General features: G+C 44.0%; 1 protein-coding gene and 3 long non-coding RNA genes across 8 annotated transcripts in view; 1 reads left to right on the forward strand and 3 right to left on the reverse strand.

The window, feature by feature from the left end:
- The window catches only part of tweek (transmembrane protein KIAA1109 homolog tweek), a 576634-nt gene that overhangs the window by 70712 nt on the left and 478051 nt on the right, over nt 1–27871 (reverse strand). For all 4 annotated transcript variants that reach the window (XM_070534911.1, XM_070534912.1, XM_070534910.1 and 1 more), the window contains 4 exons: nt 13902–14060; nt 8701–8893; nt 8524–8640; nt 6415–6514 (listed from right to left, as the gene is read on the reverse strand). In XM_070534911.1, coding sequence (XP_070391012.1) covers nt 6415–6514; nt 8524–8640; nt 8701–8893; nt 13902–14060 — 569 coding nt within the window. The remainder of the gene's footprint in view (nt 1–6414; nt 6515–8523; nt 8641–8700; nt 8894–13901; nt 14061–27871) is intronic.
- LOC139057136 (uncharacterized) lies at nt 16414–19359 on the forward strand. 2 transcript variants are annotated; one of them, XR_011512573.1, is made up of 3 exons: nt 16414–16711; nt 17305–17451; nt 18058–19359. It is a non-coding gene; the product is annotated as an uncharacterized lncRNA (long non-coding RNA). The 2 variants fall into 2 exon arrangements; XR_011512572.1 differs by lacking the exon at nt 18058–19359 and adding an exon at nt 17719–17756.
- On the reverse strand, nt 18351–21402 carry LOC139057139 (uncharacterized). The gene is made up of 2 exons (XR_011512577.1): nt 20977–21402; nt 18351–19834 (listed from the first exon to the last, which is right to left on the reverse strand). It is a non-coding gene; the product is annotated as an uncharacterized lncRNA (long non-coding RNA).
- LOC139057138 (uncharacterized) lies at nt 22265–23857 on the reverse strand. The gene is made up of 3 exons (XR_011512576.1): nt 23792–23857; nt 23071–23186; nt 22265–22642 (listed from the first exon to the last, which is right to left on the reverse strand). It is a non-coding gene; the product is annotated as an uncharacterized lncRNA (long non-coding RNA).

Consider the following 27871-nt stretch of genomic DNA (forward strand, 5'->3'; position numbering starts at 1 on the left):
ACAGGAAAGGTGGAAAGTAAGGAAAAGACGAAGGTTGTAGGGAGAGAGAGACAGGAAAAGGCAACTACCGATTTCCCCCGGGTGGGTCAGTCCGGGGGTGCCGTCTACGTGAAGCCGAGGCCAAAGGGGTGTGTTGCCGCCGCCGAGGGGCCGTAAAGGTCCAAACACCCGGCATTGGCTCAACCCCCAGGATCCCCTTTTCCCCGGACACGGCTAAGCCGCGCACGGCTACACGCGGGAGGGTCCAACCCTCGTGTGCTCGGGTACGTGGTGTCGCAACACACCAAACGCCTGCTTACGCAGACGCCCCTGCGGGGGCCCTCCTCTGAAGCGGGCCGCCGCGCAGAGGAATGCTATCAGCTCGCCCGTTCCTTTACAGGAATTTTTGTTCCAATGGAAACAAAAATCTAGACTTGACGATGATCACCCGCATTGTCACTTTCCTCCGGACTCCCTTGTGTAGCTTTGGGTTCCCACCATTCCTGCTGGACTCTCATCCAAGCTTGTCTCCAAATATCAAGGACCCTACCGTGTTGTATAGCGCAGACGTCGCCTGTGAACTATATTGTCGAGTCACCAACGCTGTCGTGGTCGTGAAACCGTCCACGTACAACGCCTGAAGCCGTATTACGACCCCATGATTCTATGTTCACCATGAGTCGCCAGGATGGCTCCTTTTCCTGTGAGGGGCAATTGTAGTGAAGAGGAATGCCCGGCGCGGCAGCCACATCGCCAGTCACCCTGGAGGCACGAGCTCGAGATTGCCTGAGCTGCTCTGGTTGAGACACGCTGCCTGCTGCTCTCTTGTGCTGTATTCATATTAGAATTTATTTATTTCATACATACTGCTAGCCTCCATATGGAGGCTGTTGCAGGACATGGAAAAATACATTGCATCAAATTATGAATGACAAACTTATACACATGTTTGTATTGCAGTTTACAAGAAGACATAGTTGAGCAATACAATAAGAGGGTGTGACCTTCCTGAGTCAGCCCTTCAAGGTTAATGAACAGAAATACAGAAGCATAAGATAAAACAACAAGTACATCAAAACCAATCAGAGATGAAATGCGGTGTCTGTAGACTATACTTATAAGTCAAGATGCGTACTCATAGACATTTTTCAAGCATGGGAAGGAAATCGTCAGGTGAGCAAATTATTATATCGCTACGCAATGAATTCCAGTCTCTGATTGTCTGAGGAAAGAAAGAATAACTGCGAGTCGGCCTAGTTAGAACAGATTCATCACCTTTAAATCTTTTTGTGCGCAAACAAACAGGGACAAAGAATAGGAGCAACAAAGCGCTCGTCCTTGTGTTGCTCCTATTCTTCGTCCCTGTCTGTTTGCACATAAAAAGATTGAAGGAAAGAATACCTGAATGTGTTTGTGTGGAACCTGCACTCAATTAAATGTTTAAGAATGTTTAGTTCTAGTGTTTCGCTGTTCAGAGAAAGATACATATGCACCACTGTTTAATTTGTAGCCTCTGTTAAGGAGGTGGAATAGAAACTTGAGGCGTAAGAATTTAGCACGCTTGCAAATAGTCGGGAGGCAAGCTTCATCAAGGAGTTCTGTCGGAGAATCATTATGGTTGTACCTATTATAAATGAATCTGATAGCTTTTCTCTGTATTGCTTCTAGGCGTTTTATGCACTGTTTGGTATGGGGGAAGCAGCAGGTAATAACATATTCTAGAAAGGACGAACTAATGAGGTGTAGGCTAGCATCTTAGTGTCTGGTGAGGCAGATTTTAAAGAGCATTTAAGTGAACAAAGTGTTGTAAATGCCTTAGAAGATATGTGTGACACATGCTTGTCCCATTTCATATCAGATGATAGGGCAATGGCCAAATATTTATAATCATCGACTATCTTTAATTTTTGCTGTTCGATCATGTAAGTGAATTCTTGTGGTTTTTTTTTTTCGGCTTACTCTTATAAAATAAGTCTTGTCTAAATTAATCGTCATTTACCATGCCCGACACCAATTTGCTACTTGCACAAGCTCGAGATTTAGTGTTACTTGATCATTTTGGTTCCTAATCTCCCTATATATAATGCAATCATCTGCAAACATGCGAATCGTTGATTTCATGCTATCTGCCATGTCATTGATGTATAGTAAAAAAAGAATTGGTGCTAAGACTGTTCCTTGTGGTACTCCGGATGACACCTCTACCCAATCAGATTGCTGACTTTCAATTTCTACTAACTGTTGTCGACCTGCAAGATAAGCCTTTATCCAGTTTATTATGCTGCCAGATCTGAGAATGTGTTGTAGTTTGCCCAGGAGTTTAGAATGGGATACCCAGTCGAAGGCCTTTGATAGATCTAAAAATATTATGTCAGTCAACCCGCGGTTATCCATTTTTAGAGCGAGATCATGCACAGTTTGTGTCAGTTGCGTAACAGCAGACAGTCCTTTTCTGAAACCATGTTGGTTGTTGCTAAGCAAGTTATTATCTCCTGCAAAGGTCACGATGTGTTTTAGTATGATGTGTTCGAGAATTTTGAAAGATGTGCAAGTTAGAGAGATTGGTCTATAATTTGATGGGCTTGTTGCGTCACCTGATTTGAGAATAGGGACGATCTTTGCTATTTTTCAGTCTTTTGGCATGTCAGACGATTCTAGAGATTTTTTAAAGATAAGTAAGAGGTATTTAGAGACCCATTCTGCATTTATCTTGAGAAAAGTATTTGGAATCACATCTTGGCTGCAAGATTTTTTAATGTTGGTGTTAAGCAGCAGTGAAAGTATACCTGATTCCGTTAGCTCTAGATCACCAAGTATGTCGCCGGTTCCCTTCGGCTGATGGTTTAAATCTGGTGAAGTTTCGTTGTCTTGTGTAAAAACGAATTTAAAACAGTTATTGAACTGATTTGCTCTTTGGAAAGCATCCTTAGGTGGCAAATTGTTTTGCTTATGCATGTTCGCGTTAAAATATCTCCAAAATTTTTGAGGAGCCGTCTTGATGAAGTTGCTGAGTGTAATGTCCTTGTACATATGTTTTGCTTGTTTTATCCCTGCTTTCAACATATGTGCCAATTTGCTAATTTTCTCAGAGTAGCAGGGATTTGATGTCTTATTCTTAAGTTTCCTCAGCCTTGACATATTATGTTTCATATGTGTTATATTCCTTGTGATCCAAGGGTTTCTTTTGCGCACTTTCTTTTTTTTTTTCATGGGTACAAAGTTTGATGAACATTGCTGTACATTGGTCTTAAATTTCGCCCATAATTCATCTATTGTCACAGAATTATCATGGAAAAGACAAGAAAAATTGGGGTAGTGATAATCAAGAAGGTCAAGAATGCTGACATCATCTGCGTTTTTCCAATCATATATTCGTGTGATCAATTTTTCTGAGCGTGCTGACGACAACAATGATAGACAGCATTTGATTGCCTTGTGGTCCGAAATTCCGTCAATAATTTCCCATGATATGTTCTCTACAGGAATGTTTTCACTCACAAAAGTTAGATCAAGAATTGTGCTGCTCGACGAAGTGACACCTATAGGTTGCTGAATGATTTGCTTTAAACCACTATTGAAGGCCATACCAAGTATCGCCTCAGTGCTGTCCTTATCGACAACACCAGCATTGTACAAATCCCATTTTATGCCTGGTAGATTGCAATCCTCCGTAAGGACAACCTTTTTGTCCCCTTGAAGGTGATGCCGCATATAATCAGACAATATATGTAATGGCTCCGGGCCAGAATTCGGTGCTCTGTACATTGTACCAACATAAAGGGAATATACGCCGATCGTGATCCTACAAAACAGTGCTTCTGCGCCAGTAATGTTAGGTAGGGGTGAGGTCTGAATGTCGTCTTTTGCTAAAATCGCAACGCCACCGCCACGTGTACAGTGCTCATGGAATGAAACGCGTCAATTTAGGGCTAAGTAAGGCGCATACTTTCGTTTCAACCGGCTGCACTTCGTGTCACATTGACGTAATTGTGGCGCGTACACTTACATCTTCACCTTTGGTGACCAAATTCCTAGCGACATGACATGGTGCTCTCGTGTAATTTGCATATATGTAGGGTTCTACTAAACGCTCCATGTCCTATTTCATTCCGTGAGCACTGTACATCTATCCTGACAGCATTTAGCTGTGATAGCAAGATAACAAGTAGGGGAAAGAAAAATAGGGGATAAAAAATAGAGGAGACAAAAATGAAAAGGATTTACATGTGCAAGAAGGCATGCATAGTGAATGTCGTGAGCCTAGCTTTCCCAGAAAACAGGAACTAAGATATATGGTTTGGACATTTGAAAAACAAGTAACAAAAATAACCAAAAGAAAAAACAGCCAAAAATAAACTGAGCTGTATCCATAACACATGTTTGTTTAAAAGTAAAATTGGGAAATGAAAGCAAAGACTATGTTTGCACACACATTGAAAGCTCAAGGTGAGAGAAAAGAGCTTTACCAAATAATAAATTACTATAAAGCAATAAAATTCAACTAGGTATGATAATAAATTAGAAACAAAGAACTTGTTAGAAAATGAATGATTAAGTTGGAACCACAGAAAATCAAGCTCCCTTTTTTTTCTCTTAATGATAGTTAGAATATCGGCTGTCCTCATTTTCTCTCTGATCCACATTTCTCTCTTCCTGTCTCTTAACGTTACGCCTAACATTCTTCGTTCCAGCACTCTTTGTGCGGTCCTTAACTTATTCTTGAGCTTCTTTGTGAGTCTCCCAGTTGAAGCCCTTCTTCAATGAACCTATCACCAACTTGGGTCACTGAGTATGTGCCACTGATTGTGCGGCAAAATGAGTGACCAATTCTCAGTGTTTGCAGACATCGGCACGCTACGTTTCTCCTCTGAGAGGCCATGCTTAGATTTCTTGGCAGTGCCACTAGATGGTGCAACATGCTCAGAAAGTAGTGCGAAAGAGGAGCTCGATTGCTACATGACACGTTTCTCACCGCCCGCATGTACCGGTGTACCATGCATTACAGAGGACACAAGCAGATGTCACAGCAGTAGCACTAGATGGTGCTGGGTGTTTTTAGGGAAGCGTGAAAGAGGAATCCTGTTGTAGTACATGCCTCATACACAATTCGTTTTGACGGTGCTAATACATTGTGTGGCTAAGTTAATTGAATACTGAACGCATTACCTTTGACAGTCATCGTGAGATGGGTTCTACCGCATTTTAGCGACATCCAGCAGGAGACAGAAGAACCCAATTTCCTGTCTTCTTCAATGTTTGTGGAAATGAAATTTTGGATGGCCCTGGACATTACGCCAGAACAAGTGCGACATCACTAGCAATCCCTGGTCAAGAGGAACAATGCAAGTTTAGAAGAGTTAACTGCTGGGCTAGTTGGTGTTCTTGCATACTGGAAAGATTTTGCGCCAAAAAACACAACACACACAAGAAAGACGACAACATCACGGGCGCTTGATGTTGTCGTCTTTCTTGTGTGTGTTGTGTTTTTTGGCGCAAAATCTTTCCAGTATGCAAGAACAATGCAAGGACTGCCGCTTAGAAGACAACAGCCATCACTGCTTTTGCAGGTTGGCCATTACCTATGTTAATAGGTACTTGCTATTTCTGCCAAGCCCTTGCTGCTGGTATTGTGCTATTATGGTGGATGGGTGGTCAATATTGCTACTATTGATATCCAATCATAGGTAAATCATAGGTCATAGGGCATAGGTCAGGGCTCAAACTCAGTAGAAAGTGATCAGAAAAAACTGGGCCACAAAATTGTTGCAAATGATTCTCGAAATCAGACCGCATTTAACTGCAAGCTAGATCCCATCAAGAATGAAACTGCTGTAGAGAGAGTTAAAACTGATAAGTTGCAGGATGTTATTTTGCTTGATTGCACTACCGTGCACTACCTGTGATTATAAAAACTTAGATATTTGTGGAACGGGGTGAAAATCTCTTGAATTAGTGACTTGTATCGTAGGCAGTTACTCTACCTGGATTACATGGAATGTGGAAGCGTTTATTTGCGTAGAACCGGGAGCATGTACTCGAAGCGTCTTGTGCCCAAATACTAGGAGTTTTACGTTGTAACGCACTGGCTGCAACGTCTTTGCCGTGTTTGCAAGGCTGTTGTCAAAACCTATGATGCAAGGCTTAAGCGCTCTCATTGCAGAGCCAGACATTTATGTATAAAAAGTGAGGAAACAGGACAAGATGTACAGCTCTCAGACGTTCCTAATAGGGCAAGCGTAACAGTAGCTTGTACAGATGTGCCATGAAATCGAACCATATGAAATGTTTAATGCCTGTAAAAAATGCAACAGGGGCTGGTAACTGGCCACTAACAGGCAACAAAACCGGGCATTCAGAACGTGGACGAACTTGCACAGCACTATATGGGCCACAAATGAGCCAGGCAACTCTAAAAATGCACAATTTAGAACTTACCAACTGATGCCACAGGTGATGCTTTTGCAGCCTGCTGCATGGGTATGGCTTCAAGTGCTTGTTCCAGGAAGTCCAGGATGTGTGGGCTTATCACTGTTTCCTGAACAACATAAAGTTACATTATATATTTCCTGCGAAGAAAAGGTGGAACTCTTAACAGCAGTAACAGGCTATACAAGTATAATGCGATTATTGCTTGGTGCACATAAATGCCTTTATACCTTCATTGCGCAACATGTCAGTTCCCTCATAACGAAGTGAGTTTCCAGCATAACAAATACTGTTACAATAAAATTTCTGGAACAAAGAGGTTTTTTTTATTCCTGCCACTGTTCCATAATACTTCCTACATCTAACTTACCACCACACTTAAGTACCTGGCAGATGAATTTTGGCACCAACAATGTTTTCATGGAGCGAGCCTGCACACTCCCACCCCTGAAAGGGTACTGAAGAGCTACTCTTGTGAGTTCTGATGTTAAAGAAATGTTGGTTACCGAATAAAACAAAAGCATCCACTGCCCTGGAACTACCCCCAAAATAGTGTTGACAGGGGCCAAGCAACTGCCCATCATTAGAGTTGGTGCTATTGCCATTGTCGTCAGAAGATGGCAAGAGACCAAACTCTTAATGTGAAGCATTCATGTCTGTCTCAACCAAGCTTTGTTATGTATCTGGCCATTTTTGCAGGCCGATACCAAAGACAGTGCAGTATAAAAAAGAATCCAGTAAAAAGAAAGAAACCACAGTTTGGATAGTTGTCCTACATGGCTTGTGCCCATATTAAATTAAAGGCTTTGTGCCCAAAGAGAAAGTGGTTAGAACTGCACAATTAACTGTGACAGCATTAATTGCACCCCTTGAAAAGCTGCCTTCCATTAAAGGGCCATGAGGCCTTGCTTTGAGGTTTGAAGCCACACTTGCAAAAGTGCAAGAGTGCACTCTAGTGCTGTTCCACTTTGCTCAGGTTACTCCCACAGTGCTCCAGAGATGCATATTCTGCTAGCTCCGATCTGTGCGTATATGAATTTCTAAGGATGTACATACCCAGTGGCACATACAGGATGTCCCAGCAAATTAACTGAGACACTCTGTGTGTGTGTGTGTGCATGTTTGTGTGCATGTGCGTGCATGTGTGCGTGACATTCAAAAAAGAAAAAAAAAAGACGAACGTTACGGCATATATTTTTACTGACGTTTCGGCCGAAGGACCGGCCTTTGTCACAGTGACGAAGGCCTTCGTTGCATCTTTATATGGAAGGCATCTTTATATGGAAGTGCTGTGTCCGTTATGTCTTTGTATGCAGCCATTGATGCACATCTATCCGCTGCTTCATTACCCAGTACCCCAACATGGCTTGGTACCCAGCAAAACCTAATTATCTGCCATATTTGTAGTTACCATGTTTAAGATATCCTCTAACAGGGGTTCATATTCAGATTTCATGTGTAGAGCCTACAGTGCGTTTAACGAATCGGTCTATATGACTGTGTTTTTGTATTGTTCAGCGATGATCTTTTCAACTACAGTCCATATTGTGTAGACTTCGGCTGTGTAGACAGAGGCATGCTGTGGTAACTAACCTCTTTAGTGGCTGTGTTTGGTCGCCCTGCTGTATGCAAGCTGCGAGCAGAATCGTCTTTGCGAGAACGTGCACAGCAGCCGGGTGAATCACTTACCACCTACATTGAAGATGTACTGGACTTGTGTAAGAAAGTCAATGTGACAGTGTCGGAGTCTGACAAAATCAGACGTGTCTTAAAAGGGATAGAGGACAACCCACTATATCATTCCAATCCTCCTCTACAATTATAACAGTTTTAGGAAATCTTTGCTTTAGCAAAACAAGATGTATGTTTTTGCACAGGAATTTCAAGGAGGATTACAATTAGTTGGTTAAGTCCGTTAGTTTGTGACAACCAGTTTCGTTATAACGAGGCTTGACTGTGCTCTCATTCTGAAATCACCTTTACAAAGCTTCACTATTCCAAACCATTACATTATTTTCCCACCGCCTTTTATTTAGTACTTATGAGTTATATAACAGTAACATATATTTCACTACTTCACAATTACTACTGTTGGCACAAAGTTTCATGCAATCATACCTCTGGGATGCTTTGCAGTGTTATCCAAGCAAATAGTGTGGCCTTTTTTGTGCCCCCTTTGCGAGCAGGTGGATCAACTGGACTCTCCCCTCCCATGGTCCATGAATTGTAGTGCACCTGAGAAAACCAGCCGCCAGGTGATGGCCAGGCAACACTCCTCAATGATGGGCCACTCACCTTCACATCTAGGCCTGGCACCAGAAACACCGTGAAGTCTGTTGTCACCTGGCTGGGAGTGGCTGAAGCCACAGGGGGGAAGCGCATGCGAGAGGATGAAGGATGGCTGCGAGGGCCACTGCGACGTCTCGTCGGAGAGCCACCATCTGGAAGGCCTCCAGAGAAGCTGCGCTCCTTGCGCATAGGACGGTTCCTGTTGATGACAAGCACGCAATCAGTGCCACTGTATGCTGTGTGTTGCTGTACATGTAACACTTTTGCATGGCTATATATTTTTAGACATCGTGGTACTTCTGTCAAGGGCATGCCCAACAAGGCTACCATTATGGTTCGACATGACACTGTAAACAAAAGACAGCAACAGTTTAGCTCAAAAGTTCAACAAGAGACTTAAATTCCAAAATTATCATCTAGAGTGTAAAGGGGTTTATTCGGGTCATAGAGGAGCAGGGACAAACACAGCACCAGCAGGTAGGGCGCAGCCAGAGAGTGAACTGGGTACAAGCCACGCGATGGCAACGGGGCTTTTCAGCCTGCTGATCTTCTTTGTCACAATCACCGCTGGAATTGAAGAGTAGCCATCTTGATGACCTAGGAAGAGGTGAGTGGATCATAATATGGCTTCAGCTGGTCAATGTGCAGTCTCTCACCCCCGACAATGCAGGTCGAGAGATGACGACATGGGTCCAACCACGTAATTAACTGGTGATGGTTGCGCAACCACGCAATAGGGCCTGTGGTACTTCAGGAGGAGCTTGGACAAAAGGCCAGGAACAGCAACAGGAGGGACCCAAAGCCACATGAGTGAGTAGATGGGGAAGGGGTAAGAGGGGGGCGGAGGTCATGACGCTCTTTTTGGCGGCACTGTTGAACAGACATCAAAGAACGGGCCAGTTGTCGGCATTTCTCGGCGTACTGAGCGACTGTAGAAACAGGTGAGCATTCAGCAAGGTCTGGCCAGTATGGGAGAACCATATGAATGGTGCTGGAGGGATAGAGGCCGCAAAACAAAAAGAATGGTGAGAATCCGGTAGTGGCTTGAGAGGCAGTGTTGTATGCGTATGTGACGAATGGAAGTACAAAATCCCAGTTGGAGTGGTCAGATGCAACATACATTGATAGCATGTCACCAAGAGTTCTGTTGAATCGTTCTGTTAAGCTATTGGTCTGTGGATGATAAGCAGTAGAAGTGTGGTGAATAATTTGGCATTCAGGTAGGAGTGACTGCAGGACGTCCGAGAGGAATACACAACCCCGATCGCTCAGCAGTTCATGAGGTGTGCCATGGAGGAGAACAAAGTTGTTTAGAATGAATGAGGCGACGTCTTTTGCTGATGCAGCAGGCAAGGCGGCAGTTTCAGCGTATCGTGTCAAATTATCTACGGCGATAACAATACATCGGTTGCCAGCGCCAGTAGATGAAAGAGGCCCGTGTAAATCAATGCCGACACAGTCAGATGGCTGAGCTGGGCAAAGAAGTGGCTGGAGAGGTGCAGTGGAGAGATGCGGGACACATTTGAATCGTTGGCAGGCAATGCAGGAGTGTACGTATTTGTGGACGAAGTTGTACATCCCTCACCAATAATATTGTAGACGAAGTCATGTGTAGGTCCTCGACACTCCATTGTGACCACACTGCCGGTCAGAATGAAAAGGGGAGCATAAATCTTTTTGAAGGTGGCAGGGCACTACTAATGTTGCGCAACCTGAAGCCACGTGCGGCCATCATTGTGGTAGTTGCGGCGGTATAAAAGTATGTCGCGGATGATGAAATGCTGCACCTGTCGGCGTAACGCTTGAGGTGCCGAAGCTGCCGGAGGATTTGACAAAAATCTAATATCATGACAATCCATGTGTCTTTTCGTAGCTCCGAGGCCATGTCTCGGATGTCAAGTGGTGAGATATCATGACTAGATAGTACTGGCGTCTGGAGTAACTGCGAAGCGCGAGAGGGCATTGGCGCCAGAGTGTCTGCATCCAGAGCGATCTACGACACAGATATCATATTCCTGGATTTGGAGGGCCCACCGAGCGAGGCGGCCCGACGGGTCTTTGAGGTTAGATAACTAGCAAAGAGCGTGATGGTCCATCACCACATCAAAGGGTCGACCGTAAAGATATGGGCAAAATTGCTGAAGAGCCTATACGATAGCCAGGCACTCTTTTTCTGTTACTGAGTAATTGGCCTCAGGGTTTGTGAGGGCACAACTGGCATAAGCGACCTCATATTCGGCATTAGTGTGCTTATGTTGTGCGAGCACGGCACCAAGGCCGACACCACTGGCGTCAGTGCAAAGTTCTGTAGGTGCGCTTGGATCAAAATGGCACAAGATTGGCAGAGACGTGAGTAGGCGATGAAGAGTCGTAAAGGCATCATCAGAAGCTTCCGACCAAGTAGAAAGTTCATTGTCACCTTGGATATGTTGGTTCAGTGGTGCGATCACAGTAGCTAAATTGCGAACGAAATGTCGAAAATAGGAATATAGGCCAATGAAGCTGTGTAGTGCTTTCAAGTTAGTGGGCTTCGGGAATTCGGATATGGTGTGAAGTTTAGCAGGATCAGGAAGAATGCCTTCTTTGGAGACAACGTGGCTTAATATAGTCAGTTTTCGAGCCACAAATAGGCACTTTTTGAAGTTAAGCTGGAGACCAGCATTCTGCAGACAGGTCAAAAGTTGATGTAATCGGCGAAGATGGGATGGAAAATCAGGGGAAAAGATGACAATATCGTCGAGGTAGCAGAGACAAGTATGCCACTTCAGGTTGCGCAGGATGCCATCCATCATGTGTTCAAAGGTGGTGGGTGCATTGCACAGACCGAACTACATTACAGTGAATTCATACAAGCCATCTGGTGCTACAAACATGGTTTTAGAACAGTCAGTGTCAGCCATGGGCACTTGCCAGTAGCCAGAGCAGAGATCTAAGGAGGAAAAGAACTCCGCTCCTTGCAAACAGTGAAGTGCATCGTCGATACGTGGTAATGGGTATACATCCTTTCAGGTAATCTTGTTAAGCCTTCCATAAGCAATGCAAAATCGTATGGTGCCATCTTTTTTATTAACTAGGACGACTGGTGATGCCCAGAGATTACTAGGAGGCTGGATGACACCGTGTTTGAGCATATTGTTCACCCGGTCATTGATAACGAATCTTTCAATCGCCGATACTTGGTAGGGATGCTGTCGAATGGGTGCATGGCTCCCAGTGTGGATAGTGTGCGAAACAGATGTCATGCGGCTGAGTGATGTTGGAGAGATGTTGTGCAGCTGAAAGATGCATGACGCACCCACAGCAGGACATCTTGGGGTAACCCGCACGTACGACCGCGTCCACCGCCGCTTCTATTGGCCTGATCTCGCTCGCTCCGCTCGACGCTATGTTGCTGCCTGTGATCCCTGCCAGCGTCGGAAAACGCCTCACGTGCTACCTGCCGGTCATCTCCAGCCGATCACTGTCCCTGTGGAATCGTCCTTTCGTGTTGGATTAGACCTCCTCAGTCCCTTTCCCATGTCATCCTTTGGGAACAAATTGGTAGCCCTTGCAGCATATTATGCCACCCGATACGCTATCACGTGGGCTCTCCTTACCAGTTGCACCACTGATGTCGTGGACTTTCTCGCGACAGCTGCTTACTGACCGTGGTTCTAACTTCCCCTCGAAAGTTATCGCCGACATTGTGCGTTCCTGCTCCATTCAACACAAGCTGACTACCTCATACCATCCTCAAACCAATGGCCTGACAGAGTGGTTAAACCGTATTCTTACCGATATGCTGTCCAAGTACGTTCCCAAGGACCACCACGACTGGGACATTACCCTTCCTTACGTCCCATTTGACTACAATTCTTCCCGGCACGACACCGCCGGATCTTCTCCATTTTATCTACTGTACGGTCGCGAACCGACCTTGCCCCTAGACTCGGTACTTCCTCCTGCTGCGATCTCAACAAGCATGTACACGCGTGATGCCATCGCCGACAATGCACGCCAGCTTGCCCATGCTCGACTGACGGCCTCAAAAACTACTTAGCAGTGTCAGTACAACGCCCACTATCATGACGTACAGTTTTCGCCTGGTGCGCTCGTGCTCCTGTGGTCGCCCTGTTGTCACGTCGGACTTTCAGAGAAGCTCCTCTCGCTATACACAGGGCCCTACCGCGTGCTGCACCAGGTGATGCCTGTGACGTACGAAATTGTTCCTGTGGGTTCAATTTCGTCCTCTCCTCTTGCATCTAGTGATGTTGTGTACGTCAGTAGGCTCGAGGCCTACTACACTGCTTCTGAGTCCAGTTTTTAGCCGCTTTGGGACAGTGCTTTTGCCACCGGGGGTAGTGCTACGGAACAGTATTTGCGATGACGAAGAGGCGAGCAGTGTGAAAACGACGATGACGATCACAGGCTAGCACGGGCTGTTGCCTCTTGGCCAAGTGTGGCATATTTTCTTGTAAATATACTTGTATGTAGCTTTTCGTCTGCGTCTTCCTACGTAACAATATGTAGAGACAGTGTTTCTTTCTCAAACGCCAGCATCAAAATGTGTCCCCCGATGGGCACCTCAACTGCCAAGTATGCGCCTATTCAGCCATAGCTGCACAGCAAACACTGCGCTCTTTTTATGTGGTATTGATGCGGTGCATAGAACCCTGTCTTCTCTTTACATACTAGTCCATTGATAAGAAGCTCATCAACTCAAGCAATAGCATTGTGGCAAAACTTGTTTCCTGGTATTCTGTGGCTTCTCCTGTCGAGCTGATACGCTCCAAAAAAGGTTATGCTAGTCAATGCAAGGCAAATGCTAGCAAAAGTAGACAACGCATGTGACATATTACAAATCGCATAAACGGAATGCACTTCAGTCACAGTCTCACCAATTTTTAGGTGTCAGCCAGGGGCTGCGTCAGTGCTGTGATGAGCCCATGCAGTTTCCCAACTGACCCTTTGCTCAACACTGACAGCAGCAGGAAAAGTTTGCTACACTGATAGTGCAAGTAAACACACTCGGTTATATTCAGTCTGCGGGCATTAACTTACAGAAGGTACCTAGTTATACTGAAGTGTGTTATATACTCTATTTCACATATAAAATAAACTAAGCCTTTTTGTGGGTCCTTCCCTTATGAGATTACTGATACTGAATCATTCTTGTCTCTACAACTAACCAGCATGGAAACCTACAGGTACAACCTCCAACTGCTCACATTTTGATGGTCTCCTCCTCATGGTCCCTGGTGTGCAGCACACACTTGCCACTGTTGAAGAACACCTTAATGTCCAGCTCAAAGTCAATGCTGGGCTCCACCTGCTGCTGCTGCTTCGAAGGCACAGGCGTGGTGTGGCCTGCACGTGCCTCAGCAACCCTGCGGCACGCAACTGCCATTTCATCATCACATCCAGACACATTACAGCAAAAGATTTCATGTCTCTTTGATATTTATGAGTTACCATCAGGTAAGCCTAAGCCAAAGCCAATGCCTGCCATGCATTGTCAAAAGACCACAAAGGAAAAAAATGTGCCCATGTCATTTAATTCCACTGGTGTGAACAATTTATTATTCTGTCTTGCACTACATGCTGTGCTTTCTGAACTTTGCTGCAACAATTGTGTAAATACAGCCACATAAATAACAGCAATGTGCGCAGACATTTTTTCTACCTCTTCAATATACCCTCTTGGATAACTTCATCCATCCTATTGGCCCAATTCCAAGATTGAATTAATGTCGAGGTGCATTTTACTAGTGCCTATTTTGGATGTTAGCTCACACTTGTCACTTGCTAGATACCACAAACTGGCAGGGCTTTGCAATGCCATCAGTGCCATTTTTATCACCACTTGTCTACAAATTGCTAATATTCTATTGATTTATAATGTACAGTCATTTCTCAATGGACCATGCTCTCTGTGTCCTTTCAGTTCATTACTGCAGGATGGCACTTCAACATTTTAATCTGAATGGTCAGCTAACACTGAGCTCCTTCTGGTTGTTTGCATGACTATTCAATTCATGCATTCAGGGATGCTGCATACTGTTTGAGATTATGCATTTGTAGACATGCAAAGGTTTGTCTTATTGCCTTGTCTTGCCTTATTGCCTTGTCTCTGAGCAATACTTTATTTTGTGTAGCATAAGACTGCTTCAAAATAGCAGCAAGATAAATACTGCATTATTTTCCTGCTGTACAGGCTGTCTCATGCCCCACTTACACAGGCATTTTAGATCACGAAAGAGTGCAATCGGGATCACATTTCTCAATCACAATCGGCTCATTTGCACAAGCTACGGGAGGGAGACAATTGTGATTGAGAACTTCAATCTCAATTCAATGTGCCCCTTCTTACCGAGGTGCCAAATTTGTGGGGTTGCAGCCGATGCAGCTGAGCCTCTTGACCCACTCAAGAAATAAATTTATTCTTTAGAGAATTGCGTGGCCCTCCTGCCTAAATATGAATAACTTTTCTGCCAACTGTTTACAAAATAAAATAATACGCCCCTGATATACTGAACCAAATTTAGACCCAACTGCAATAATCTAGTTCAAGCACCTGGAAAGTAGACATTCTAAATTAATACTGGAACAGTTTAAGCAGTACATACAGTAGTGCTTTAAGTCTGCATAATTAACGTAGTGGGGTTCCAAGCATACTTTTGGAAGGAAGGAATGACAGAATGATAACACAGTGGTCGAAACACCTGAAGAGGCATTAATTGTGCCTTCTATATACAATAAGCCAGCTAGCTGGATTACAACAAATGGAACATGCCATATGGAAGGCGAGTTATCGTAAGGCCAAATGGCACGAGAGATGAAAGCACAGACCACGCATTCAATGAGAAGAAAGGGGGTTAACCGAGGGGCCTGATTTTTATTAGTCATATAAGAAGCCAACAAACACTGACACGAAGGACAACATAGAGGAAATTACTTGTGCTTAATAAATGAAATAAAGAAACAATAAATTAATGGAAATTAAAGTGGATGAAAAAACAACCTGCCGCAGGGGGGAACCGAACCCACAACCTCCCCTATGTTGTCCTTCATGTCAGTGTTTGTTGGCTTCTTATAAGACCACGCATTATGTGACTCAATCACTGCTCCACACATACCATCACTGGCGCTGTGAGTGTCACGACAGTCAGTGCAGATGGTGAAAAGGCACCTTTTAATTGTTAGGTTCAGCATGATTTGCCACTTGTCAATTATTCTGAAACTGGCAGGGTCACAGTAAGTTTCGCGCAAAGCATCACCCCTCCCCCCTCCCCAGTCTATCCATCGTCCATGCAAATGTAGGCAATCGGGTTGGTCAACACACTACAGTCACATGACACTTTCGCACCCATCGTGTAAATCCAAAGCTAGTCTTGTGAAGGGTTGCTCAAAGTTATAAAAAGAGACCAATGTGCCTTAACAAATGGCGTTAGGAATGAGGCCGCTGTGAGTATTGGTGTGTTGCAATTAGGATGGCAGCTGTGAGAAACTTTGTGACCATCCCTGGCACTCACTTTCATTTGTGAGGTGGTTTGTCAGCTTTCGGAGTGTACTATGCTCCAAATATGTGGATCTGCATGCACTGAACAGGCACCCAACCGCAAGTCGCCGACACCAGATGAAATAGCCACAATCCGCCTTTTGCGACGCCGAACTGCGCATGCGCAGTGCCCTAGCGGCTGAGGAGCGAAGCGATTTGGCAGGCGCTAGAGCAGACGGCGGACGGCCGGGGCAGGCGCTGCGATTCTCAGCTGCGCTATTCTCGCTGCCGCGCGCACGGCACGCCTTCCTAACATATTGACATCGAAATTTGGCGCGATGCCAATGTCGTGTGTCGCGTACGGCTGCAGTTCACGTGACAGTCCCAGCAGGACAGTGCGGTTTTTCCGATTTCCGTCGGTAAAACGAGATCGACAGCGCCGTGAAGCCTGGATTAGGGCTGTGAAGCGGCAAGATGCGCAAGGGCGTCCATGGCAGCCGTCAGCAGCATCTCGACTCTGCGGGAAGCACTTTGTGACAGGTATGCATCCACATACGTAGTACTCTGTTTTTGTCGTTACTGACTCATACGAATAATCTCGAGAAAGACGCAAATGTGTTTGAGCTAGCGAAACAAACGATCTCTTGCTCGCGCGAGCCGGCCGAGTGAAACGCGGTGCTTTATTTTTTTTTAAATTCTTTTTTGTCGTCATCACTGTGCGGCCGCCGCGTTGTGCTTTACTTTGTTTTTTTGCTAGCATCTCTGTGCGGCCGCCGCTAGAACGCCGTCTTTAGCAAATTTTTACACCGTGCACACTTTTACTACTTCATAAGCGTTCAGCGAGTGCTCGTGATGTCGGCGTAGTTATCTGTTGGAGCCAAGCGCGCCTGCACTGCCGGGCAGATTTGGAAACGGCGTGCACTGTTTAAGTAGCTGATGGTGCTAGTTAGCAATCGCTGCTATTTGTCGTTTCATCATTCTTGTCGACACCGAGTATAGTAATATTTCTTGAAGAAAGCTTATGTTCGTTTAGCGAATAGCGATGTAGTACGGTTTGTACTATGGCTCATTTTCCCGTGCTGCGCTTTCTGGAGTCGAGTGGCGCGTCTTATTGTGTAACGGACACATTCCAGGGGCACCTTCACTGTCACCCAGACATCCGGACTTCATACCGACGCTGTTCGTGTATACAGACCAGTTCAGAAAGAAGGACGCGGTCGACCGCCATGTTCGTACCGCGGCGCGTTCCAAGAGGAAAACAGGCGCTCCACCAACAGCAGGTATCACCGGTTCCGGGCATACTGGCCATTTTCTGGCATTTTTGTAGGTGTACATATACTTTATGTGGGTAAAACACGTATGCAAACTGACATTCTGTTGGCCTCCCCATTGCCTGTGTATGTACGCCAAGCACTATGGCACACTATAAAGGAATATATGCAGTGGTGAAACGTGATATTTGCCCTAAGAACTACACTTCATGCCCTATCCGAGTCATGCGTTTTTGTGTGTACTCATACTATTTTATTACTCACTTTACGTCACAGGTACAGAGGTTTCAGGTCAAGGAGGAACTTGTAAAGGTCTGAGTGATGGGGAACCAGACACGTCCCGTGTTCAGGGTGAGCAGTGGCTTTTGAACTAACGGCAAGCACACTGTCACATTATGCAGCTGGAAATGTTTTCTGAGGCTCACCTTATGTTGCTCATTGCGAGTCTTGCACGTTTGCGACATATGAATTATCCATAATTTGCTTTCAGGTGACCAGGTCATTAGAGTAGTGCACTCCGCACAAAGTGCGAATGCTCAGAGTAAATGTCAGTGTTCAATGAATTGTGTCTACAGCAATAGCGTCACTTTATTGCATTTGTTGATGCAAATGCAGGTGCAGACTCTTCATTCGACGAGGAAGGAGCAGCTGATGCACTCTTGCTGCTTGCAACATCCCCAATGCTCACTGAGCCACAGGAGGTCCTAGAGCCAACGCCCTTAAGCAGAGAGGAGAACACTGACCACGTATTAACTGAAAATGTGGCATTACAACGGAAAGTCAGGGATCTAGAACTGCAATGCAGAAAGCTCAAACGCTGCACGTTTTCTGTGGATACTATTCACAAATCGTCTTTTAAGTTTTATACAGGACTGCAAAGTAAAGAACAGTTTGAAGCACTCTTTAAGCACATTGAAAAAAATGCAGAACGCATGGTTTATTGGGATGGAGGAAAAACACAAGCAAAGGAAAGACAGCTCTCCAAGCGCGAAGAACTTTTCATGGTGCTGTATAGGCTCAGGACTGGTGTTTGTGCCAAGGAAGTGGCTCGAATCTTTGGAATTTCTCAGTCATGCCTTAGTTGCATCTTTTGTACATGGGTAATTTTTCTCGATAAAGAGCTCTCAGCATTGACAAGGTTTCCCACATTAGCAGAGATCAAAAGGCACATGCCAATGGCATTCAGTGACTTCTCAAACACTAGAGTCATCCTTGATTGCACAGAGGTGAGAATCCAAAGACCTTCAAAACTACAGGCACAGAGGCATACTTTCTCCTCGTACAAGCATTATAACACGTTCAAAGCACTTGTTGGGGTAACACCAGATGGCTACGTTTCATTTGTGCCAGATTTGTGGGGTGGGCATGTTAGTGATAGCGAAGTTGTCGAAAAATCGGGCCTACTGGGTTTATTAGATGCGGGGGACGGTGTGATGGTCGACAAAGGCTTTAGGTTGGAGGGCGTTTTTCCACCATCTATTCAAATCCACATGCCACCATTTAAAATGGGGAACCAATTGTCAGCTAGTGACGTGATTGCCACCCGAAAAATAGCTGGCGCTAGGATCCATGTTGAGCGAGTCATAAGACGTATCAAAGAATTTCATTTTTTAGACAAACCACTGCCAATCAACATGCTCGACATTATTGACAGCATTTTTAGGACTTGCGCCTTTTTGTGCAATTTTCTACAGCCAATCATTTCAATCAATAATGAGAACAAGTAGCCAGCTCGCACATCTCTACTTCAAATGAGCCTCCTTTACCATGCTTATGACCAGAAGAGACCAGACTGTGTAACAACAGTGTACTCTCATACTATATCACGTGTACTTACGACGACGCTGTCTACTGTGCTACCTTCTGAGGAAATTTGTATTTTCCATCTCTAAATAAATGATACTGCTTTTTCAGTTATCTTCCATGTACACTGCACATTTATTTTGTTATGTCTATAGACGTAACGGCTATAGTTATCACCAATGCTACACAATTTGCTTAGGCCATGCTATTTCTTTTCATTTTGCCATAGAAAACAAAATACTTCGAAACAGTTTAGCCGAGCTACAAGCCGAGTTTGAAGCTTTTAAGCGCACGGCAAACAACAGCACATCACAGCAACCCATACAAATTGCGGACCACACTTCCAAATCACCACCACAAACATCACTGCAACAAAGTACCGCCTCCAGCACTCATTCGTTAACGCTGCAACAGTTAGCACAAAACATGCAACTAATGTTCGCAGAGCTACACAAACACCACACAATTCTTTTAAACATTGAGGCAGTTAGCCGACCAATCCGCTCCATGTGCCAGGTTGGATTTGCGGCCTGTCCAATCGTTGACTCGAGAACAACTGCTCTGCTGTCCACCGAGAGGGCCTGTATAGCTGCAAAAAAAAACAGTATTGTTAATTTATAGGTTTAGAATCCGTTTTGCAAGTCGTACAGCAAGCATTACATTGTATTAAAGCAATGAGAAGTAGCATGACGTCAACAAAGCATCACTTGTCATGGCAATGTTGAGCTATTTGGTGGGGATTCATCGTGGAAGGAAGTAAGGGGTGCAAACATGGACACAAGAGAACCAGACAACACAAACACTGCAGATATGAGCTAAGTGTACTAGAAATGAAGCTTAAAATGAGAGAAAGTTCAGCTAGTTGGTAGCGAATCGCACTAAAAGAAAGTAACGCATGCAAACATGGATACAAGAGAACCAAACTAAGTAAATGCCATGTTGTCTAGTTCTCTTGTTGGTGTTTGCACGCCTTGCTTTCTTTTATGTTGAATCACTTGTCAGAAACTTAATACCATTAGGTTAGCTTTTATTTACTCCTACAAAGAAACCCCTACAGGCCTACTCAAAGAAGCTAAAGTACTTAGGTTGTGTCAAATGACACAACTGCATATTGCAACGATTAAAATGTAGGTAGATACTAATCTCCTACAAAATTGTACAGCTTACTTTCACAGTGACATAAGAATTTTTCTGCAGCTTGTAACTTGCATGTGCTCGTTATGTTTTATTTTTTTTCGCTAATTATGCTGGTCAACATAGCTAAATCGTAGAGTTGGTTCAGTATTGCAAGTATTTAAACATGCCTAAAAACAAGAAGAGCAAGACAAATGTGCATGCTTTCAATTCCATGCTCTGCTAAAACACAGTCAACATATATATATGACAAATGCCGTGCATGAATCCAGGTGATGGACTCATGCTAAAGGAACATCCATTATACATTCACACAGTGCTTCACAAACATGCCATAGATGAAGCAGATATGTTTGAGGACCCTGTGGGTGCTCACACACATCGAGTTATGCGACAGCCCTGTAAAAGTTAAGAAATGACAAGACACTAAGTCTAAAAGTGACTGCTGCATTATCCGCTGCTCAGTGGGATACTTGTGAAGGTGATGCCCAGAGACATAGGTGGGCATTCTTATATAAATGAGACAGCCTCAGAATGACACGTGCCAAGACAAAAAGTTGCGAAAAAAGTAATAAACAAGGAAGTGGACTTTCTTACCATCAAACCTCTCTTGTATGAGTCTTTGACAGGTCTCACTGTGGATGTCTTCAATGTCTGGGACCAGTGGAGTGTCTGAAGCTTCTGGTGCCACTTCACTGGGACTGTGTTCATCCTGGAATATAGTGCTTTACATTAGACAGCGCAGATAACATGCAAATGTTAGCTTAGTGACTACCTTGAATAGTAGTGCAGCTTGAAATATACGAAGCAGCATAGTAAAGATTTGAGGATTTTGTAAACAGGTCTTTGACAGCATCATATTGCGCCAGTGGTGAGAAGCGCAACAAAATAGGTTCAGATTGTGGTCTCATACCTGGCATGCCTTATTGCGCATGGTTGTTAAACAAGCAAACTCAGTATTGTACTTCTGAATCATTTTTCACATTTTATTTATTCGTACTCTAAATGCCTTCTTTCAGGGTGAGCAAAGAACAGTTTTGAAAGTAAGCAAACTACAAGCTTACTAGCATTAGAAAATAAAAAAAAACATTCAGATGCAGTGACATGAACTCGTGCTAACATGTGCTGTAAATCGAGAGCAAATGTAAATATGAAAGTGCAATAATGTGCATGTTGCAGAAGGGGATAGAAAAACTCAAGCCATACGTAGAGGTAAACAGTAATCAATGCACATCAGATATGCCAACGCAAGATTTAAAATTCTTTAAAATTAGGTTCAGCAGCTCTGTGTAGAGAAGTTATTCCATTCAGCTATAAAGCATGGTATGAAAAATCAAGGGACACTTAATACACGTAACTAAGGAAACTATGTACAGATAATTTAATAAGACTTGCCCAGCATGCTATACTCACATGCTTTGCTGCATAAGTTGCAGGTGATTGGACAGTCTCGCATGATAATTATGTGAATCACATGTGGCTATAAGAATTTATGAAGCAGGCACTGGGGAGTTCATCACCGACTTGATACCTACAGTATTACAGGAGGCGTCAAAGGTCTTGTCATTTGTAAAGGCACACAGCATTTGAAAGCCCTTAAATGTATCACACTTTGGAATTCACAGTCCCTTACTGCTGTCATGGACAAGACAAGCTATAGAATGGAAGTTGAACAGATGTTTGTGTCAGTTTAACAGTGTGTATGTGCATGAATGCTCTCGCATTATTTCAGTCATCACGAGATAGGTTCTGCCAGAATTTTTAAAATAACTTTGGCTTTAAAGAGGTTTAGTTGCCTCAATTAACCAAGACTTACATCACAGGTTTGCTGCATCATCTCATTGCTAAGCTTGCAGATTGTTTAGTGAGATATAAAAAAGAAAGTCACCGTATATAAACACTACTGACATTAGTGTTATACTGATGCAAACTGTACTTCGCATAAAAGCACAGTAAAAGGGGCTCTCAAACTGTTCCTGTCTGTCGTCACATGCTGATGGAACACTGCTAACTCTTATTTTAACAGATCACAAGCATGCAGAGTTAAGTGTAGCACTTGCAAGTGATTCTCCTGAGTTTTCTTTGCTCATATAACGGAGAAGCAGGCAGTTTGCTGCCACCTTTTCGAGATCGGCAGCAAGCAGAGATGGGTCACTCGGTGAGAGCCCTGGCAGTGGATCAAACCGCCGCCTTTTCGCACCTTCATGTTTCCTTGTGTGAAAAGTGATGTCTTGCAGAGGCAGAGGTGGCTCATGCTTTTTGACTGAAAAAAAAAGTTTTGTTTGTACAAGTACAATAACGAAATTTTAAGTGCTTCCTGTGATGTTTAGCCAACGACCACATCCATTGTAAGAAAATTAAATGTTGCAGTTTGGGATTATTTTTTCTCTATGCAGGTCTTGTAGTTAAGAATTTATGAAGCGACACCAATATGTGTTCTTAATTAAAACCAGTAGCCTATATTTGTCCACATACCAATACTCATGTACGCTGTAAACAATGTAGCTGTGTGAATGAGTTGATATTCAACAGCTGCTACCACGAATGCAAACTTTATAACACGTTAAATGGTCAACACGGTGCCACAAAGAACCGTTTGCAGAAAGGGGCCGGAAGTGTGATCACAGATTTTTTAGGCACTTTTGCCGCCTCCTATGTTAACTAATGCTTACTAAGTAGTAGCATTCTTACCTTGGGCAGGAACAATCCAAGCACATGGAACTTCCGTGCACGTTGCCGCATCCTTTTGCGCCAAGTGAATGGCATGAAGGATTAACCCAACAAAATGTTGGCATGTGCCGCTCAGGCTGCAAGAATAAAATGGAAGAGGAGATGAGTTTTCATGCTCAACAGGTATTCATCAAGGAAAAGATGGGATCAAATGTTTATGAATTCGAAAGAACGGGTTTAAGTTCACGTCACTCAACGTGAAATACATGCGCCAATCTCAGACATGAGCCGCACACCACCACTCGCGCGTTGGCCTTGTAACACCATGTGCACACATTAACAGCATCATTGAACGATGCGATGCGGCTTGTCAGACAGCTATGCCGGCACGAAGTTAGGTACAACCAGCGGTTTTACAGTAAACAGCCAAACTTGGAAGTCATTCTCGTTATAATCCAAGGCTGTGTACGGTCGCAAACAAGTGCAAATTGGTATGCTGCACGACCGTGTCGATCGGTATACATGCAAATGCGCAAAAACAAGAACTCCCCGCTTTCTTCATTTACAGTATGTGTATTTTTTCAACATTTAAGCAACCGTACCTTTATATAAGCAAACAGCTAGCCCAAAACGGCAGGGCCGGTATAGTTATGAATTCCAAAATTTAACCCATCAGACTTAAATGTCCAGCACGCGGTTCATGCAGGTCGCGCTCCAGATGTAGAATAGAAAGCTTGCTCACCCTGCGGGGCAGAGGCAATGACCAGCCAGGATGGAGCCCGACGCCTTGGAAATCGCGGCGTGCACGATTTAATAGCCGCCTTTCATTGACGGTAGGCAGATACTACGCAAAAGTCCGCACGTGGATTCTGCTGACACGTCGTTGTACATGACGTTGCGCACGTATCCTTCTTCTTGGAACATCGTTCCTTTCATTTGCTGTCGCGCGAAGCGCGCTCCGCTCGACACCATGTGTTTTTCGAGCTGCGCTTCCGTGGGTATTTTGACGTTACCGAAGCGCTTTTTCCAGCCGTTCGTCACGCTGAAGAAACCTCCAGGTACAAAGCAGTCACCAGCGGGCTCCATGGCTAGCGGACGGCGACAAACTGTGCGCACACGTTGTTGCAGTTTTCACTCACACGCTGCTTGCTTGCACACGTGTCTCGCGTGCGGCGGCTGTCTGTCGCGGCGAGAGCGACGCCTGCCAAATCGTTTCTCGTGGCCACCGCACAGTGGCGCCACAATGCATCGCAAAAGGCGGATTAGGCCTAATGCCCCATGACGTGTAGCCGTGACAAAAAGTCGCCGCTGGCAGATGTGATAACAAGCTGCCAGTCATTGCAAAGTGCTTGCCGGTATATGTGTGTACAGTTGGCTCATTGATCGGTCCTGAGATCATGCGTGCGGTGTAGATAGATGGCTATTTAAGCAATGCTAAGTTTGTCACCGCGTATCTAATATGATCTACATGCCTTCGCACATGCTTTCGCTCTTTCCAAAATGCAGGCTGCTTTTGTTGCTGTTCTCTCTTTTGGCACTGGGTTATCATTTTGATTAGTCCTGTCAACTTCGACAAACCTTGCATCAACAGCGCCAGCCCCGCCTGACGCAGTGCCATGTGATCCTTGTATTGGGCCAACATCGGGGAGCACATGCAGTAAGGCAGAATTGCTCGCAGAGATAAATTCCGTGACCACATCTGCCGGGGTGGCCTGTCTGCGACGTGTTCGCTGAGAGCAACGAAGCACTTGCTTATGCGGCATCGAGCATGAGGGAAACCATAGCGCAAGTGACATGTGGCACTGCGCGGATCTCTAGAGCAATCAAATTTACCGAATATTTGCTCCCCTCTAGTAATTACATATATGGAAAACCTCACTTCAAGGTGACAACTACAGTGAAGATCACTCTGCCTGAACATTACCCTGACAGGCTGAACTAATTGATGAAAGAAGCCAACGTGAAAGGATACCGTGAGAACAATGTCGACCTCGGTTTTCCAGATTGCTGTGTGCTTGTGCCATATGCACGGGTGAAGGTGAAGGCAGAAGGAGGTTTAGTCCGGCAAAATGGTGCGACATCATGGGAGGGCTTTTGTGACCAATTCGATGAATGTGATTGGCCGAGATATAGTCATCAGATTCTCTAGTCTATTCTCATAGGGAAGACAACTGTTCTAAAAAGCGGAGGCTTTTGGTGCAATGAGAGGTGTGCTGACGTGTCCTAATGTGAGCTCAGTTGTTTAATATGCTCCTACATGGAGTAGGCTTCGTATTTGAAGCCAGTGTAAATAATGTAAAGAAAAATTCATCAGCCCTGTGAAGGACGAGCAGCAAAGCTGTGGTGTGTTTTATTTCAATTGACGCATCTATGTATATAGTACAGGTATTATTATTATTATTATTATTATTATTATTATTATTATTATTATCATCATTATTATTGAAGGACACAGACAACTAATACATCTTTTGACTGTAAAGTGATTTATTCTTATTCTTTTATGAAGTAGTGATGTGTGTAACTACCGCCACATGGAAGACGAGAATTCCACTATATGTACAACTTCACTTTGAACTACGTAACTATGAAAAGCAGATGAAGCTCAGTGTAATGTTAGAGTGGTCTTAGCAGCTAATGGTCATATATTTTGGTTTGAAATAGTTTTGGTAAAACAAGAGTTACACCCGTTTTCTGTAACCATACTCCCTCCGTACATGGCCATACGTATTGAAGGGAATTCTGTAATGTTTACAACTTCACTGTGAGCAAACTAATTATGACAAGTAAATAAAACTCAGTGTGATGATAGAGTCATCTTAGCGTCAGTATGATTCATTTTTGGGATAGTTTGAACAAAACAAGAGTTACAGCCATTTTCTGTAACCATACTCCCTCCGTAGTTGGCCATGTATTGACAGCAGATGGGAATTCTGTAACGTTTACAATTTCACTGTGAACTATTTAAGACAAGTAAATGAAACTCGGCATAATGATAGAGTCATCTTAGCAGCCAATTTCAGTATGATTGTTTCCAAGATATCTACGTTAGATTGAGAGCTACAGAGCATTTGCGAGAAACGAGACAAATATTTTTTTCAAGTCGATGTGACACATAGACAGGTGGGCATTGACCACCGCCGGAGGGTAGCTATATACAGCTTCGCTGTAAAAACCCTTTTCTTTCATTTCTACTACTGGACATGCTCATCAATGTTCTGTGCAGATTCCTGGCCTAAACGCTACTCCGAGCCATTTTATTATGCTGACAGAGACAACTCTATCATTACGCCGAGTTTCATTTACTTGTCTTAATAGTTAGTTCACAGTGAAGTTGTAAAAGTTGCAGAATTTCTGTCTGCTGTAAATAGATGGCCAACTATGGAGGGAGTATGGTTACAGAAAATGGCTGTAACTCTTGTTTTGTTGAAACTATAGGTGCACCTTATACTGGCGCAACTTAAACCAATTTTTTCTGAAATACTTCCAAAAGTGGGGGGCGGAACTTATACAAAGGTGCAACTTATAATTGGGAAAATACTGCATACATGTGTCTGTGACTTAATGGGCTGAGTGTTCCCTAGCTGAACAACTAGGGAAATTACCCAAATTTTTATAGGTTCAATGTAGAAAATGATGCACCCCCAAACCTAATGCACAGCCAATGTTATAAGAAGAAAAATATAGCATGCTTCCTGCAGCGTTTACCTTCACTGAAATGAAAGTTTATCTGCACTCAATGCGCATTATTGTCACTCCATGCCATCGGTATGTCCCATGAGTCAACCTTCCTATGGTGTCTGCTGCACTCAATATTCCATATTTCTTGAATGACTCCTCAACCACTGCAAACGAAATAGTGCCCACACGTAGACTAGGCCAGTTCAACGTGCAATGCCAAGCTCTCACACACCGAAAGCACAAGATGTGTTGCCACTAGCTTAGCACATTTAACTTTTCGTTCGAATAAGCTTTCACAATCAAAGTGATTCTGTCAATGGTGATGATGCTTGTCAATGGCTCTGATGGTTAGAGCTAATGCAGCTTTAGGTTTCACACTAGATTGTAGCATGCAAGCAATTTTCAACAAAGAAAAGGTGCATATTGATGTAGTCACATGCAAACATGTGCATAACACATTCACAAGCTGTCTTGGCCACTTGAAAAATATACTACTTATTTATATTTCTAATTTCTTCCTTTCCTTTTGTTTAGCTCTGGTGAATTCGTTTCATTCATTTTTCAAATTCATTTCCTTCGACTCCCGATTATTCGGTATTTCTGGCATTCCCTGCTGAGTCTAAATAGTCCATCAGCTGTATGACAGTTGACTTCCATTATTTGAACTCGGATTAATTAATTTTTTCAGTTAATTCGATCCCAACGAAAGGCAACAGCTGGTGCCTATGCATATCTATGGGTGTAAACTTTCATTATTTCAGTCCTAAAATTGTCTTTAGGTGGATAATTCGAACTTGAGCAGTCAGCACTATGGCGACACCAATAGCAACCCCTTGAAGTGGCAACGTTGGTCTAGGTGGAGTTTAGGGGACAGTGAATGTGTTGCCACACATCATCTCCCATAAATAATGCCTATTTCCGGCCTGCCCTAAGAAGATTTTCAAGCAATAACTGTAGTTGACAATGTCTGATTACAGAATTTACATGTTTCAAACATGTGCCATTATTTGTTTAAGTTCTTGCATTAAACTTGGGCGGAAAGTTGTCTGCATGGTGCAATTGGACACAATACCAAACCACTTTTACGGTGTTTGTGCGCTTTCCTGCACAACAAGAATGTGTTGCGACGAAGCTGATTTAA

Source organism: Dermacentor albipictus, chromosome 3 (assembly GCF_038994185.2).
Source record: "Dermacentor albipictus isolate Rhodes 1998 colony chromosome 3, USDA_Dalb.pri_finalv2, whole genome shotgun sequence".
In the NCBI taxonomy this organism is placed as follows: domain Eukaryota; kingdom Metazoa; phylum Arthropoda; class Arachnida; order Ixodida; family Ixodidae; genus Dermacentor; species Dermacentor albipictus.